Raw genomic sequence first — 16,022 nt, forward strand, 5'->3', positions numbered from 1 at the left:
TCAGCCCAGCCCTGTCCCCACTGCTGAAAGAGCCTGGCTTGGATGGAGCTTGGCAGGCTCGGGAGTGGGCACCTGGGGGGGGTCTGTGCCCTGAAACCCAGAAGCAGCCTGGAGGTGAGTGGGGTTGTGGGTGCTGTCCACAGCCAGCTGGCGTTTTCCAAGGAAACTGGGCCCACCATGGCTGGGAGCCCCACAGTGAGGGGGACTGCCCACCCTCCAGTTCCCACAGGGCCCCTCACAGAGAAGGCCACCCGCAGGGCTCCTGGGCCGGGCCAGGCTTGGTTCTGGATGCAGGAGGGGTTGAGGTAGGGCTGGGGGAAGAATGTGGAGTGTGCAGTCGGCTGTTCTTCCCACATGGCCCTGCCCCATGTGGGAAGGGGGAGGTGGGGAGGGGAGGGTGCTTGTGTGCAGTGGCTGTGCCGAGCCTTCCAGGACATGCAGGTGCCATCCTGGTCCCGGGGCTGCAGTGGGCGCACTTGGCCTCTCCACTCCTGGCACCCCGGACAGGGACTCCTGGGAGGACACAGCCTCTGGGAAGTCACCCTGCTCTGTGCTTGCCTGGCCGGAGAGCTGGCAACACCAGGCCTGAGCTGCAGAGGAGCTGGATTTTGTCTTTCCAGTACCCCTCCCTGCAGCGTGTCCTGCCTTGCCTGTCTGGGGATACACGGACAGCCGCCGTGCCGCGCCAGGCCCCCGCACCTGCCTGGGAGCTCCTGAGTGAGTGGAGCCTGGCTCTGAGTGCTGCTGTTGCCAAAAGAGGTAAGTCTGGGGTTTCCTGCCACTCCCGCCCCCAGGAAGGTGACGAGGCCATGCTGTCATCACCAGTGAGATACCCCAGCCCGGGTTGGCTAACTCCTAGCTCAGCCCTGTTTGTGGTTAGGGGAGTTCTAGACAGAACATAATTAGACCCCTGCTACTTCCTGAAACCTCAGCTAGGACTGCAGGGAGGGGTGCAAGGCCAGCCACGCAGGCGGGGCCCTGGGTAAGTCGCCGGGCTCTGGGATGGGGCTGGGGGCTGGGAGCTGGAGGCGGGCAGAGGGGGATCTGAAGGCAAAGGTGATTTGTTGGTAAAGATGGGGGCTTTGTTGAGGGTTTTTAATCTGGGGTCCCTCCCAAGAGAGAACCCAGGACCCCCAGTGACCACAGATGTGATGGGGCCGGAGGATTTGGGGGACAATAGTTTCCATTATACCTTTGTCACTGCCACCTTCCTGGAGACTTTCTTCTGGAAAAGCCTTCCCTGGCTACCGGTCCAGATGGTGGTGAGTCAGGGGGCTGGACTTTGTCCCTGTGATCTCTCCTGGGCCACTTGCTTCCGTGATTGGTGGGGGGGCACTGAAGGGCTGGGCTTCTCTCTGTGGGGCCTGTGCTGCTTCTGGGGTTACATGGAGGGAGAAGCAGGGCAGTGGGGACTGTGCTGGGGTGAGTGGCAGTCGGCCCAGTCACGTGACAAGATCCTGGGGCTGGGCAGGTCACCAGCCTTTGGGGTGGCGTTCGGCGCACCGGGCACAGCGCCGGGGGAGGGGCTCAATACCTTCTGTCAAGCGCGTGACATGGGTCTGTACCACTGCAAGGAGCTGGGACTGACTGCTGAAGACTGGCCAGTTGGGCTGAGCACAAAATGATGTTTCAGGAGATTGGCCAGGCCGAGGTGGGAGAGCAGAGGCTCCTGGAAGAAGATGAGGATAGGGGCTGGGCACGGTGGTTCATGCTTGTAATCCCAGCACTTTGGGAGGCTGAGGCGGGTGGATCACTTGAGGTCAGGAGTTTGAGACCAGCCTGACCAACATGGTGATACCCCGTCTCTACTAAAAATACAAAAATTAGCCAGGCGTGTTGGCACACATCTGTAATCCCAGCTACTTGGGAGGCTGAGGCAGGAGAATCACTTGAACCTGAGAGGCGGAGCTTGCAGTGAGCCGAGATCACACCATTGCACTCCAGCCTGGGCAACAGGAGCAAAAAACCCCGTCTCAAAAAAAAAAGAATCTATCAAATTGGGAAAAATAAGGAAGTTGACAATGGGCTTTGGACGGGCGTGGTGGAGCAGGGAGGTTGGAGCTGGTGACTCAACATTTCCCTCCCTAGGGTTTGCTCAAACGTGACGGCAGAAAGGAGGTCACAGGTTTGCCTGGTGCCAAAGCAGGTGGGAGTAAAAGACGGAAACGGCCAGGAACGGCCAGCAACCGTGAAACAGCTTAGAAATGACAGGCAATCCAGCCGAGCGTGGTGGCTCACGCCTGTAATCCCAGCACTTTCGGAGGCCGAGGCGGGTGGATTTCTTGAGCCCAGGAGTTCGAGACCAGCCTAGGCAACATGGCGAAACCCCGTTCCTACTAAAAATACAAAAAAATTAGCGGGACGTGGTGGCGTGCCTGTAGTCCCAGCCACTCAGGAGGCTGAGGCAGGAGAATTGCTTGAACCTGGGAGGTAGAGGCTGCAGTGAGCCGAGATTGTGCCACTGCACTCCAGCCTGTGCAACAGAGCAAGACTACATCTCAAAAAAAAAAAAAAAAAAAGGCAAAAAAGGCAAAAGAAAAAAAGAAAGAAAGAAAGAACATGGGTTCACGGAAGAAGCATGGAAAGTGCAAGACAGAGCAGCCTCGGAACCGACACGCTGAGAGCGGGAGAAAGGCAGGTGGGACACGGGAGAGAGAAGTCCAGAGAGCAGTGGAGGGCTGGCCTCAGTGTGCTGCCAAGGTGTGGCTTGAAGACGGAGCTGGCAGGGACGCATTTGCCCAGCATGGAGGCTGGGAGATGAGGGGCTTGGTCATTTGCTGATGGGAGGTGGAGGCAGGGGCCCAGGGCCTGCAGGGACAGGAGATGCAGCTGGAGCTCAGGGATGAATGCACGGGGGTGTCAGGCTGACCCGGGCCCACCCACACTGTGGCTTTGTGGCTGGAGTCATCCGAGGGACCTCACCATGGCCATCGTGTCTGGCCACGCTGCCCTGAATCCAGTTGGAGTTGGACAGTGATAGGGGGGCCTCAGCCTGTCATAGTCCCTCAGAGCAGACCAAGAATAGAGTCCCGCGGAGCCCACCAGGCCAGGCTGGCATTGCTGGTGCTACGAGCATGGTGGTCTGCCTGCATCGCTGGTGCTGTGAGCATGGTGGGCTGTCCCCTACCCGAGCCTCCGGCAGGCTGGGAGCACCTTGCTGCTGTTTCAGGAGTGAAAGTCTGCACCGGGGGCCTTTCCCACAGGGCTCGGTCGCTCCCACCCACCCCACAGCTGAGAGGAGCCCCACCCGTGGGCCAGTCAGCTGGGGCGATGAGAGGAAGGGGCGGTCCCCATGCACAGCCCAGGAGGGGCTCCCCCCACCCCAGGAGGGTGCTGTCTGCTTCCTGAGTGGAACAACACAGGAAGCCTCTGCCTGGCCTTGTCCTTCCACTTGAAGACCCAGCCCCAGGGGAAGCTGAGAGAGGACCCGGGCCCCACTGCACCCTCCCCGAGGAAGAGCAGGGCCTGAGATGTGGGTGACCTGCTGTACCCCGTGCCCCTTTCTGTGGAGGAAACAGCCGTGGCCCCCGGGCCAGGACGGACCACGACACTGCAGCTGGCGGGTGGGGCCGCGGCGCTGGCTGGAGAGAGGGCCCAGAGCCTCCGTCCTGAGCTCACTCACCTCAAGGGGAGGCAGAGGCTCCCGGGGCAGTAGGAGTAGCAGGTGCGGCAAAAGGATGGTGAGCAGGTGCTGGCGGGACCCCGGACCCTGGTCCAGGAAGGCGCTTGGAAGAGGCCGGTGGGCTGCCTGAGGCTGTGGGCCTGTCCGGCAGGGAATGCCAGACCACACCTGGATGTGCTCTGAGAAGCAAAGGGCTGGTGCAGGGCTCCCCTGGCGCCCAAGCCCGGTTGGCCATGCGTGGTGAGGAGCTGGACCTCGGTGCGTGGGAGGTGGGACGTCCAGTGGGCCCGGCTCTCCGGCTGCCCTGCCTTGAGTGGTTCCCACCGGGCCTCCTGCTGGGCCCACTGACTCTTTCCAGGCATCCTTGCCAGGCCGTGGTGCCCAAAGGTCAGGCACGTGGTGGGATCTGGACATCAGCAGCTGGCGCTGCATGGGCCACATGGGACCAGCTGGATGGGAAGGTGGCTCCGGCTCCCGCCCCTGGCTAGTCTCTGCTCTCAACATACAGGCCTGGATTCCAGAGGGGCCTCGTTGTGAAGGCCTCCGCCCGCAGCTGGGGCCCAGGAGGGGAGCGTGCATTTTCACTTCAGCTGCCGCTTCCTTTGGTTTTGCAGAAGTGCTTGCAGCCCTTTCCCCCAGGGTTACTGGCTGGCATCAGTGTGACTGGGCGGCACAGCCCTGGACCAGCAAGAGCTCATCCTCCCAGGTTTGGGAGGGTTTCCAGAACCCTTGGTCCAGTTAAAGTGAAGGAGGCAGACTCCCTGGGAGCCCCTTCCGGGGCCGCTCAGGTGTTCTGATGGGGCCCAGGGGCCTCAGCCAGTGGCTCCGTGTGCTCACTCCTGCAGGAGAGGTCCCTGCCTCGTGTTACTCAGAATTTGGAAGGTGGGGAGGGGGCGGCTGCAGAATCAGAGTTGACACCAGTGAGCAAGCGTACGCGGGGCTTCTAGGGCCACTGAAGGGGGCTCGGCAGCTGAGGAGGGAAGCCAGGCCCGGTGCGAGGCTGGTGGGGCCCCCCACACCCCCGGGGCTCAGAAGGAACTGGACTGGTCCCAGGTGGCTCTGGCGTGCCCCCAGCCCACTCGGGCCCCCTGCCTGGCTGGGGGTCTGCCTTCCTTGGTCCTCCTGGTTCCGGCTCACTGCTTCCTCACCTGCTGACCCCCTCTGTTTGGGGCATGGCCAGAGAGCCCTGCATCTCTTGCTGGGCCTTGGAGCTGGCACAGCAGCCGGACGACAGGGCCACACGGATCTTGGCAGAGCAGCAGCTGGGAGGGCAGCGCCCAGCACGCAGGCACCCCAGGGAGAGTCTGAAGACCCTCAGCGCTGCCCCACCATCTCCACTCAGGGGGCTGGCCCGAGATGCAGGGAGGAGTGCATACTTACTCCAGCCAGTGGCAGGGTGGGGGCACCATGGGTAGCCCAGGAACCCCTCCGGCCCACACCACCCACCGCCAAGGAGGCATCACTTTGGAGATGGCTTTTCTTGATTCTTTCTTGACTCAGTGTCTCACTTTTTAATGTGTTTTCAAGATATTGCTTTAAAATTCTCCGTAAGTTAACGAGCTTCGTGTAATCTCGGGAGAACATTGTGGCTTCCTGTTTTTCCAGTTGTTAAAAAATGACGAGACAAGTCTCAATCCTTTTAGGAGGTTTACTTGCAAAGTTGAGGACACGCGTCTGTGACGCAGCCTCAGGAAGTCTGATGACGTGCCCAGGGGGGTCGGGCACAGCCTGGTTTCACGCATTTTAGGGAGACAAGAGACATCAGTCAATATATGTGAGATGTACACTGGTTCCGTCCAGAAAGGTGGGGACAACTCGAAGCAGGGAGGGGGCTTCCCAACTATTTGTCTCTCACCTACCTGTGGCCTACCCGTAGGTGAGAGATAAATGGTTGCATTATTTTCAGTTTCTGATAAGTCTCTCCAAAGGAGGCCATCAGAATATGCATCTGTCTCAGTGAGCAGAGGGATGACTTTGAATAGAACGGAAGGCAGATCGGCGCTGGGCAGTTCCCAGCTTGAAGGGGCCCAAGATACTTTCCTTTCACAGAAATATACTTGAAAGGGCAGCTGGGGATGTCAACACACAGGCAGCCCCACCTGCTGACCCAGAGCCCTTGGTGTGGGTGTCCCTGGGTTCTGCCTCACTTTTGAGCAGCTTCCAGAGAATTCCTGCAAGAGCCATGTGGGACGGGCAGGAAGAGCAAGTGGCTCCAGGGAGTGCCCCTGGCCAGCCTCTCAACATACAGGCCTCGGCCCCAAGGGGCCACGCTGTGTAGGTGCTCTGCCCATAGCCAGGCTCGGCCCAGCCCTGGGACGGGAGTGTGCCCTGGGGGACTGACTGCACCTGCTGGCTTCCCATGAGGGTCTCCGCTGACAGAGGGCGGCACCAGGCAGCATGGGGTGGGGGTCAGGCCTGGCACCAGGCAGGCAGGATTGGAGCTAGTGAGGCAGCTGCCAGGCTCAGCCTCCATCCCTGCACTGCAGGGCCCAGAAACAGCAGAGTGAGACCCTCAGGCTTTGCAGGGCTCTGGGAGTGGCACAAACACCATCTGAGGATGGATTTAGGGCCCTCTCCTCCCTGCAAACCCTCTTTGGCTGGTCAGGGTGGTGCCTGTTTTAGAGGAACCTCAGGTTAGGGAAGGAAGCAGAGGGACAGGCCCCTGGGTGCCCTGCGCCACCCCCCTGCATGCCCTGCGCCATGTGCTGCCCGCCCGCCCACCATGCCTCCCTCCTCTGGGCCCCTCATGCCGTGGGTGACACAGCTTCCAGGCCATGTGCACGTCACACCTCGGGTAGCCAGGAAAAATTCCTAGAAGGGGATCAGCCGGGTCAAAAGTTAAGCACATTTAATAGATTTTTGGAAACATATTGCAAAATTTTGCTGCAAGCCAATTCATACTTCCGTCAGTCCCGTGTACGGGCACCCATTGCCTACTCTCAAACGCTATGAGTTTAAAAGTTCTTTATTTTTGCCAACATGGTAGGCCAAAAAAAGATTTTAAAAGACGGTCTTTCAGATGTCCATGTTTGCATTTATTTGATTAGAAGCGGAGTTGAACATTTTTTGGATTTTAGGAGCTTTTCTTTCTTCTTGAGACGGGGTCTCTCTCTGTAGCCCGGGCTGGAGTGCAGCAGCGCAGTCACAGCTCACTGCAACCCCTACCTCCTGGGCTCAAGCGATCCTCCCAACTCAGCCTCCTGAGTAGCTGGGACTACAGGTATGCACCATCATGCCTGTTTATATTTTCGTAGGTGTGGGGTGTTACTATATTGCCCAGGCTGGTCTTGAACTCCTGGACTCCAGCTATCCTCCCACCTCAGCTTCTCAAAGGGCAGGGATTTACAGCCATAAGTTACCACGCCTGGCCTTTGGGAGCTATTTTTATGTCTTCTGTGAAAGCTCATCAACTTTCTTTTCTCTCCCAGCTTTATAAAGGTATAATTGACAAACAAGAATATACCTAGGCCAGGCATGGTGGCTCATGCCTGTAATCCCAGCACTTTGAGAGGCCGAGGTGGGTGGATCATTTGAGGTCAGGAGTTCGAGACCAGCCTGCCCAACACGGTAAGACCCTGTCTCTACTAAAAATACAAAAACTAGCTGGGCATGGTGGCGCGTGCGTGTAGTCCCAGCTATTTGGGAGGCTGAGACAGGAGAATCGCTTGAACCCAGGAGGTGGAGGTTGCAGTGAGCCGAGATCATGCCATTGCACTCCAGCCTGAGCAACAGAGTGCGACTCTGTCTCAAAAACAAAATAAAAAAATTAGCTGGGTATGGTGGCAGGCGACTACAGTCCCAGCTACTCATGAGGCTGCTGCAGGAGAATAGTTTGAACCCGGGAGGCAGAGGTTGCAGTGAGCCGAAATTGTGCCACTGCACTCCAGCCTGGGCGACAGAGCAAGACTCCATCTCAAAAAAAAAAAGAATCGTATATAGTCGCAGTGCCTAATGTGACGTTTTGATGCCTGTTGGCTTGGAGCCTTGCTTGTATTTATCACGTGGGATGCCACGGCAGATCCTTCACATTCAAAAAACACCACAAATCAACAGGCCACTTAGTAAATTAGTCAATACTCACTAGCTGTTTGTCAGTGGGTTAACTTGTGATTCAATCTGATTTCCCTAAAGCAATTTCAACCTACTCTTTCTCCAGGTCATTTTAAACTCTCAGAGTGAACGTCTTGATAGGACCGACAAGACGCATGACATGTACTTAGAAAGCTTATCTTAGAGCCACACTGAGATTGGAACCCGCAAAATATGCCAGGTGAGAGAGCCTTCTCCAACTTTGAACACGTAAGAGGAAGCCCGTGAGAATTTTTCCATGAAGCATGTTGTCTCCTAATCCAAAATTAACACATAAAAATAGATTATCAAGATAAAAGCTAGCTTACCAATAATAAATCTAGAGGTGCTACATGGAGAAATGAAGGGCTGATTTCATAATTCTTTCGTGAAGTTCTGGGAAGCCAGGACCAGGAATGAGGGCATAGCTGGTGGCTCCTGGGAGGGCGACGCAGTACTGAGTCAGGGGCCTGTCCCACAGATCCCAGGGGAGCCCTACGTGGTCCGGGCCATGAGGAGCTGACCGCCAGCCCCCCGCATCCACGCGTCTCCTGGTGCCGTTGCCCCTCCTTCTGACCCATCAGGAAGGCTCCTTCCCAGGGGGTCACATGTGGCAGGAGGCGGGGGAATGGGGACAGCCCCCTCAGCAGATGGGCACAGAGCCACAGACACCATGGACCTGGTGTCCAGAGGTGAAGGTCCCAAGGCTGGGTGAGGCCTGCGGCAGGGGGTGTGGGACTGAGGGGCACTGAGGCCCTGACTGAGACCACACGGCAACCATGTGTGGGGTGGGGGAGCCATAGGAAGTCGGGGAAGGACCAGACCAGAGTGGCTCTGTGCAGGCTGGGGCTGGAGGGGCCCCTCTGGCCACCCTGGGTCTTGCCTGCGTCTCCCCTTGTGTTTTGGATTCTGGCTCTGCCTCCCAGGGCGTGTGATTGTCATGAAGGAGACGGGGCCCGTGTAGGGGCCGGAAACTTCCTCTGAGCTCAGGACTTGCACTGCGAGGCTGGGGCGCTCGTATGATGGGAAAAGAGCCGTCCGGGTGAAGAACAGTGAGTGCAAACCCAGGCGTTGGGCCTCCCACCCGAGAACTGCCTTCACTGCCCCCGCCGCCCGCCACAGCCCTGTGTCTTGGGCAAAGTGGTGACAACTGAGTGTGAGGCAGCCCAGTCATACCCACTCTCTCCCTCTGCCCAGAGAGGAAGGTGAGCAAGGGGCACGACACTCACCCGGGGAAACCCAGCAAGCATGGAGGCTGTGGGAAAACCGGAGCCCTGCACACCCCCCGAAGCGGAGCCCTGCACACCCCCCCTGCACACCCCCCGAACCGGAGCCCTGCACACCCCCCGAACCGGAGCCCTGCACACCCCCCGCGGAACCGGAGCCCTGCACACCCCCTGCGGAAGGTGGGTCGGCGCGGCCACTGTGGAGAACAGCGCGGAGACGCCCCACAAGATGAGACGGAACTGCCATGAGATCCAGCAATGCCAACTGTGGGTCTGACCCAGGAGAACGGAGGGATGTGAACAGACCCTCCTCCTGTTCTTAACACCGTTATTGTCAGCAGCTCAGCTAAGGCGCAGAGGCAGCCCAGCGTCTGTCAGCGGAGTCATGGATGAGCAGAAGACGGCACACGCCACATTTGGAGGATTGTTCACAATGGAATATATATATATATATATATACTTGTATTTTTGGTGAGACCCTGGAGGACACACTGAATACAATGGAATACCATCCTGCCTTTGAAACGAAGGGAAATCCTGGCACACGCTGCAACAGGAGGGAGCTTGAGGGTGTCGTGGCGAGTGGAGCACGTGAGACACCGAAGGACACACGCTGAAGACACGCACAGATGCCCACCCACGTGGGGAGGTGACGGGGGAGCCCAGCGCACAGAGACAAAGTGGAATGGAGGCCTGAGGGCTGGGGGCAAATGCGGAGTGAGTGCTTCCTGGGGCAGAGTCTCCGTTTGAGAAGAGGAGAAGGTTCTGCCGACGGATGTTGGTGATGGTTGCAGAAGAATGTGAATGTGCTCAATGCTCCTGAAGAACGGTTACAATGGTAAACTCCTTGTTATGTGTATTTTGCCACAATTTTCCACTTTTTCCATTTTTTTTTTTTGTTGCGATTGAGTCTCACTCTGTCGCCCAGGCTGGAGTGCAGTGGCACAATCTCGGCTCACTGCAGCTTCTGCCTCCCAGGTCCAAGGGATTCTCCTGCATCAGCCTCCCAAGTAGCTGGGATCACAGGTGCCCACCACGCCTGGCTAATTTTTGTATTTTTAGTAGAGATGGGATCTCACCATGTTGGTCAGGCTGGTCTGGAACTCCAGACCTCAGGTGATCCACCTGCCTTGTCCCTTCAAAGCGTTGGGATTAAAGGAATGAATGGCCCATGGGGCCAAATTTTTTTTTTTTTTTTTTTTTTTTTTTTGAGATGGAGTCTTGCTCTGTCGCCCTGGCTGGAGTGCAGTGGCACAATCTCTGCCTCCTGGGTTCACACCATTCTCCTGCCTCAGCCTCCCAAGTAGCTGGGACTACAGGCACCTGCCACCGCACCCGTCTAATTTTTGTATTTTTAGTAGAGACGAGTTTTCACCAGGTTGGCCAGGCTGGTCTTGAACTCCTGACCTTGAGTAATCTGCTTGCCTTGGCCTCCCAAAGTGCTGGGATTACAGGCGTGAGCCACCACACCCGGCTGAATTTTTTAAATGCACAAAAACAAGTGGCCTGGCGCGGTGGCTCACACCGGTAATCCCAGCACTTTGGGAGGCCAAGGTGGGCAGATCACCCGAGGTCAGGAGTTCGAGACCAGCCTGGCCAACCTGGTGAAACCTTGTGTCTACTAAAAATACAAAAATTAGATGGGCATGGTGGCGAGTGCCTGTAGTCCCAGCTACTCAGGAGGCTGAGGCAGGAGATCACTTGAACTTGGGAGGCAGAGGTTGCAGTAACAGAGATCGCGCCACTGCACTCCAGCCCGGGCATCAACACAGTTTTTTGAGACTCCATCTCAAAAAAAAAAAAAAAAAGAAAAGAGAAGAGCAATACAATGGGGTCTCAGGGCCGACCCTGTTAGGGGTGACTTGCCCCATCGTGCTGGAGGCCAGCAGGCCCCCAAGTACAGGAGGGAAGTCAAGGAAACTACGACATTTGCATGTGGAAGGTTCCTGAGGCCAGCGGGCTGGACGGTGCCCAGGGACCCCTGTCCTCGCGCCAGGGCACAGCTGAAGTTTGCCCCGCCCGGGGCTGCTGCGGCCCGAGAAGTGTGGCAACGCTCTGTCCCTCCCTCGGGTGCTGAGGCCAGGTCTGTCTGCGGCTTCCTGCTGACCTGGAGGTGACGCTCCATGATCTGTAACCACAGAAGGCCCAGAAGCATGAACTCAGCCAGAGTGGGCAGCCAGGACGCTGGAGCTGGTGGCATTGGCAGAGCTTGGGGAAGTCACGCCACTGCACACCCTGCGTGACCTCTAGCAACCCCCTGGCTGGAAAGGATGAGTTTCTGACCTTGGAGAACTGTGTTTGAGGCAGGTGGCTGAGATCACTTTGATCTCCTTTTCTTTTGCCCTCTCCCACATTTAAGGACTTTTGTGATTCCACTGGGCCCACCAGATAGTCCAGAATGATCTCTTTATTTTACTGTCAGCTAGTTAGCAATCTTCATTCAACTTGCACCTTCGTTCCCCTTTGCCATGTAACCTGCCATATCTACATGTCCCAAGGAATAGGATTAGGTTTAGACATCTTTTGGGTGGGGTCATTATTCTGCCTGCCACTGAGAGGAAGAGTATATGACATAGCAATAAGAGGATCAATTCTCCAAGAAGACAGAACCATTTGTGACTCCTATGCCCCAATTAACAATAGCTTCAAATACATAAAGCAAGCATTGGGAGAATACAAGGAGAAGTGGACAGATCCACCACTCCCACAGGAGCTTTTAGTTATCTTTTTTAGTAATTGATAGTTCATGCAGGCAAATATGTGGTAAGACTACAGATTAGCCAGGCTTGGTGGCTCACACCTGTAATCCCAGCACTTTGGGAGGCTGAGGAGGGCAGATCACCTGAGGTCAGGAGTTCAAGACCAGCCTGACCAACATGGAGAAACCCCATCTCTACTAAAAATACAAAATTAGCTGGTTGTGGTGGTGCATGCCTGTAATCCCAGCTACTCAGGAGGCTGAGGCAGGAGAATCCCTTGAACCCGGGAGGCGGAGGTTGCGGTGAGCTGAGATCGCGCCACTGCACTCCAGCCAAAAAAAAAAAAAAAAAAAAGACTACAGACTACAGATTAGGAATTAGGGTGAGGCAGTGCCCAGCTATGGGGCCAGGTGGGGAGTGGAGGTAAAGTGGGAACAGCGCTGGAAGGGCATAGTAGCAGCGCCTAACAGACTGCTTAGAAGAGCACTCACACAGCAATTACAGGATCAACATTCTTTTCAAACACACAAGCAACTTTTTTTTTTTTTTTTTTTTTTTTGAGACGGAGTCTCACTCTTGTTGCCCAGGCTGGAGCACAGCGGCACGTTCTCAGCTCACTGCAACCTCCACCTCCTGGGTTCAAGTGATTCTCCTGCCTCAGCCTCCAGAGTAGCCGGGATTACAGGTGCGAGCCAGCATGCCCAACTAATTTTTTAAAATTTTTAGTAGAGACAGGGTTTCTTCATGTTGGCCAGGCTGGTCTCAAACTCCTGACCTCAAGTGATCTGCCTGCCTCAGCCTCCCAAAATGCTGGGATTACAGGTGTGAGCCACCGTGCCAGGCCCCAAGCAACATTTTTGAAAACTGACCCCAGTGAGTTACAAAGACTCAGTATTGCCCAGACACAATGGCTCACGCCTGTAATCCCAGCACTTTGGGAGGCTGATGCAGGCGGATCACCTGAGGTCAGGAATTCGAGACCAGCCTGGCCAACATGGTGAAACCCTGTCTCCACTAAAAATACAAAAATTAGCCGGGCACGGTGGCATGTGCCTGTAATCCTGGCTACTTGGGAGGCTGAGGCAGGAGAATTGCTTGAACCCAGGAGGCAGAGATTGCAGTGAGCCGAGGTTGTGCCACTGCACTCCAACCTGGGCCACAAGAGCGAAACACCATTTAAAAAAAAAAAAAAAAGAAAGAAAAACGATTCAGTGTTGCCCAGCCTGCATGCTTCGTCCATGATGCTGCTTGGTTAGAGATCTGCTATCTAATAATTGCTCTAAAAAATCAATTTGGAAATGTTTTAAACACCTGCGTGCGTCCAGTCTGAGCTACTGCAAAGCTTCTATCCTTTCTTCCCGCAGTAGAGTCTCTCCCAGGTGGTTTCCAGGGACTGCTGTCCTCACTCCTGTCTCTGTCCCACAGGAAACGCCACCCCAGTGACCACCACTACCCCGTGGGCCTCCCTGGGCCTCCCCGCCAAGACCTGCAGCAACGTGTCCTTCGAGGAGAGCAGAATAGTCCTGGTCGTGGTGTACAGCGCAGTGTGCACGCTGGGGGTGCCGGCCAACTGCCTGACTGCGTGGCTGGCGCTGCTGCAGGTGCTGCAGGGCAACGTGCTGGCCATCTACCTGCTCTGCCTGGCACTCTGTGAGCTGCTGTACACGGGCACGCTGCCGCTCTGGGTCATCTATATCCGCAACCAGCACCGCTGGACCCTGGGCCTGCTGGCCTGCAAGGTGACCGCCTACATCTTCTTCTGCAACATCTACGTCAGCATCCTCTTTCTGTGCTGCATCTCCTGTGACCGCTTCGTGGCCGTGGTGTACGCGCTGGAGAGTCGGGGCCACCGCCGCCAGAGGACCGCCATCCTCATCTCCGCCTGCATCTTTATCCTCGTCGGGATCGTTCACTACCCGGTGTTCCAGACGGAAGACAAGGAAACCTGCTTCGACATGCTGCAGATGGACAGCAGGATTGCCGGGTACTACTATGCCAGGTTCACCGTTGGCTTTGCCATCCCCCTCTTCATCATCGCCTTCACCAACCACCGGATTTTCAGGAGCATCGAGCGGAGCATGGGCTTAAGTGCCACCCAGAAGGCCAAGGTGAAGCACTCGGCCATCGCGGTGGTTGCCATCTTCCTAGTCTGCTTCGCCCCGTACCACCTGGTTCTCCTCATCAAAGCTGCTGCCTTTTCCTACTACAGAGGAGACAGGACCGCCATGTGCGGCTTGGAGGAAAGGCTGTACACAGCCTCTGTGGTGTTTCTGTGCCTGTCCACGGTGAACAGCGTGGCTGACCCTATTATCTACGTGCTGGCCACGGACCATTCCCGCCAAGAAGTGTCCAGAATCCATAAGGGGTGGAAACAGTGGTCCATGAGGACAGACATCACCAGGCTCACCCACACCAGGGACACCGAGGAGCTGCCGTCGCCCATGGCCCTTGCAGACCACTACACCTTCTCCAGGCCCGTGCACCCACCAGGGTCACCATGCCCTGCAACGAGGCTGATTGAGGAGTCCTGCTGAGCCCACTGTGTGGCAGGGGTGGATGGCAGGTTGGGGGTCCTGGGGCCAGCAATATGTCTCCTGTCCACTGAGCCCACCAGCCACAGTGCCCGTGTCCCCTCTGGAGGACAAACTACCAATTTCTCGTTCCTGAAGCCACTCCCTCCGTGACCAGTGGCCCCAGGCTTTCCCACATGGAAGGTGGCTGCATGCCAAGGGGAGGAGCGATACCTCCAGGCTGCCAGGAGCCCAGAGAGCGTGTGGCAGGCAGTGGGGCCTCTTCATCAGCAGCCCGCCTGGCTGGCTCCCTTGGCTGTGGGCAGGCAGCAGGCCTGCTGGCAGAGGTACCTGGTGGCTGTCCTGTTCGCATCAGTGGCAATGACTTTATTTGCGGAGCATTTCTGCAAGTGTTGCCCGGATGCGGTGGCGCATTGTGAGCCCTCAGGGCTCCTGCCTCAGAATGTCAGTGGGCACCATGCCGGGGGTCACCCAGCACTGTGGCAGTGCCCAGGAGGGCATAGGGCAGCCTACCACCTCCAAGGGGGCAGGAGCCGTCATCTGGGGTTGGGTCTGTGCTGAGCTGGAGGGCCTCTAGGGAACTGTGGGGCAGGGTGGCCAGCTGCTCCGGCTCCCAGAGTGCAGCCTTGGCGTCCCCAACGGGGAGCCCCAAATGTCCACGCCCAGAACGACAGTTGGCAGGACAGGCGTGACACAGCCACCGCAGAGGCAAGGGGTGCCGGGAGTCCCCAGCCGCATCCTTGGGGAGAAGCTGGTGAGGGGTCCATACAGGGTGGGGCCCCCACCCCCAGCCCCTTACCGAGGGGGGCGTGCAGCAGCTGGCCTGCTGGTCTGGTGGAGAAAGCCAGCTCCCTGCACCCTCGGGGCTGAGTCAGCTCTGGGTCTGCCCCAAAGGCCTTGCCTAGGCCAGGTCACACTGATGCCCTGGTTTCCCCACCTGTAAAATGGGGCCAACGACACCTACCTCCTGGGTCACCACCGAGGTCAATCCTCCTCCCTGCCCTGACACCTCGGGCACATCGCACGCACTCAGAGCACAGAGCCGGGCAGACACAGCACCTGGATGGGGAGCCCAGCGCCCAGCACAGGGCAGGGGCTTCCAGGGAGGCTGCGCAGGGCTGTGGGGCTGAGCCACGTGCTTGTTTTATCAGGTAGCTATGCAGTTGCTCTTCCTCGTTTTTGTTTTTGTTTTGTTTTTTTTAATATTTATTTTTTTAGAGACAGGGCCTTGCTCTGTTGCCTGGGCTGGAGAACAGTGGCACCATCATAGCTCACTGTAGCCTCAAACTCCTGGGCTCAAGCAACCCTCCCCGCTCAGCCTCCTGAGTAGCTGGGACTACAGGCGTGCACCACCACACCCAGCAAAAACAGCCATCCTCCCCTTGAGAGTCATCAGAAAAATACATTAGGAAAATGTGTTTAGAAATAAAAGCACAAGGCAGGGTGCAGTGCTCATGCCTGTCATCCCAGCACTTTGGGAGGCCGAGACGGGAGGATCACTTGAGGCCAGGAGTTTGAGACCAGCCTGGGCAACATGGCAAAACCTTGTCTCGTGTTTTGGTATTAAAAAAATAATAAAAATAAAAGAAATCATGCAATTTAACCTTTACAGTTAACATTTCTCCTGCTTTGAAAGGAGTGTGCCCCCAGGCTCCCAGAGGACAGCCGTGACCAGAGACTTGAAAAGTTGGGGCTGAGGTTCTGGACCAGTCTGGAATATTCAGGGCTGGGGCAAAAGGGGTCATAACGATGTCCAGCAGGGCTTTCCTGTGGCTGCTATAAGCAGTTCCCACAAGTTGATGGCTTAAAACAACAAACCGGGCTGGGCACCATGGCTCACGCCTGTAATCCCAGCACTTTGGGAGGCCGAGGCGGG

The 16,022-nt window shown here is 56.9% G+C and overlaps 1 protein-coding gene across 3 annotated transcripts; it reads left to right on the forward strand.

The window, feature by feature from the left end:
• Window positions 1-727: 727 nt before the first annotated feature.
• GPR132 (G protein-coupled receptor 132) lies at window positions 728-15,749 on the forward strand. 3 transcript variants are annotated; one of them, XM_058429790.1, is made up of 4 exons: window positions 1,629-2,638; window positions 7,051-7,189; window positions 7,779-7,892; window positions 13,041-15,749. In XM_058429790.1, the coding sequence occupies exons 3-4, from the start codon at window positions 7,886-7,888 to the stop codon at window positions 14,147-14,149; spliced, it is 1,116 nt and encodes a 371-aa protein (XP_058285773.1). In that variant the 5' UTR covers window positions 1,629-2,638; window positions 7,051-7,189; window positions 7,779-7,885; the 3' UTR covers window positions 14,150-15,749. The 3 variants fall into 3 exon arrangements, with proteins under 3 accessions (XP_032036184.1, XP_058285773.1, XP_032036183.1); XM_032180293.2 differs by lacking the exons at window positions 1,629-2,638; window positions 7,051-7,189 and adding an exon at window positions 728-982; XM_032180292.2 differs by lacking the exons at window positions 1,629-2,638; window positions 7,051-7,189; window positions 7,779-7,892 and adding an exon at window positions 9,075-9,754.
• Window positions 15,750-16,022: the final 273 nt, after the last annotated feature.

The sequence above is a fragment of the Hylobates moloch genome, unplaced genomic scaffold (assembly GCF_009828535.3).
Source record: "Hylobates moloch isolate HMO894 unplaced genomic scaffold, HMol_V3 SCAFFOLD_16, whole genome shotgun sequence".
In the NCBI taxonomy this organism is placed as follows: Eukaryota; Metazoa; Chordata; class Mammalia; order Primates; family Hylobatidae; genus Hylobates; species Hylobates moloch.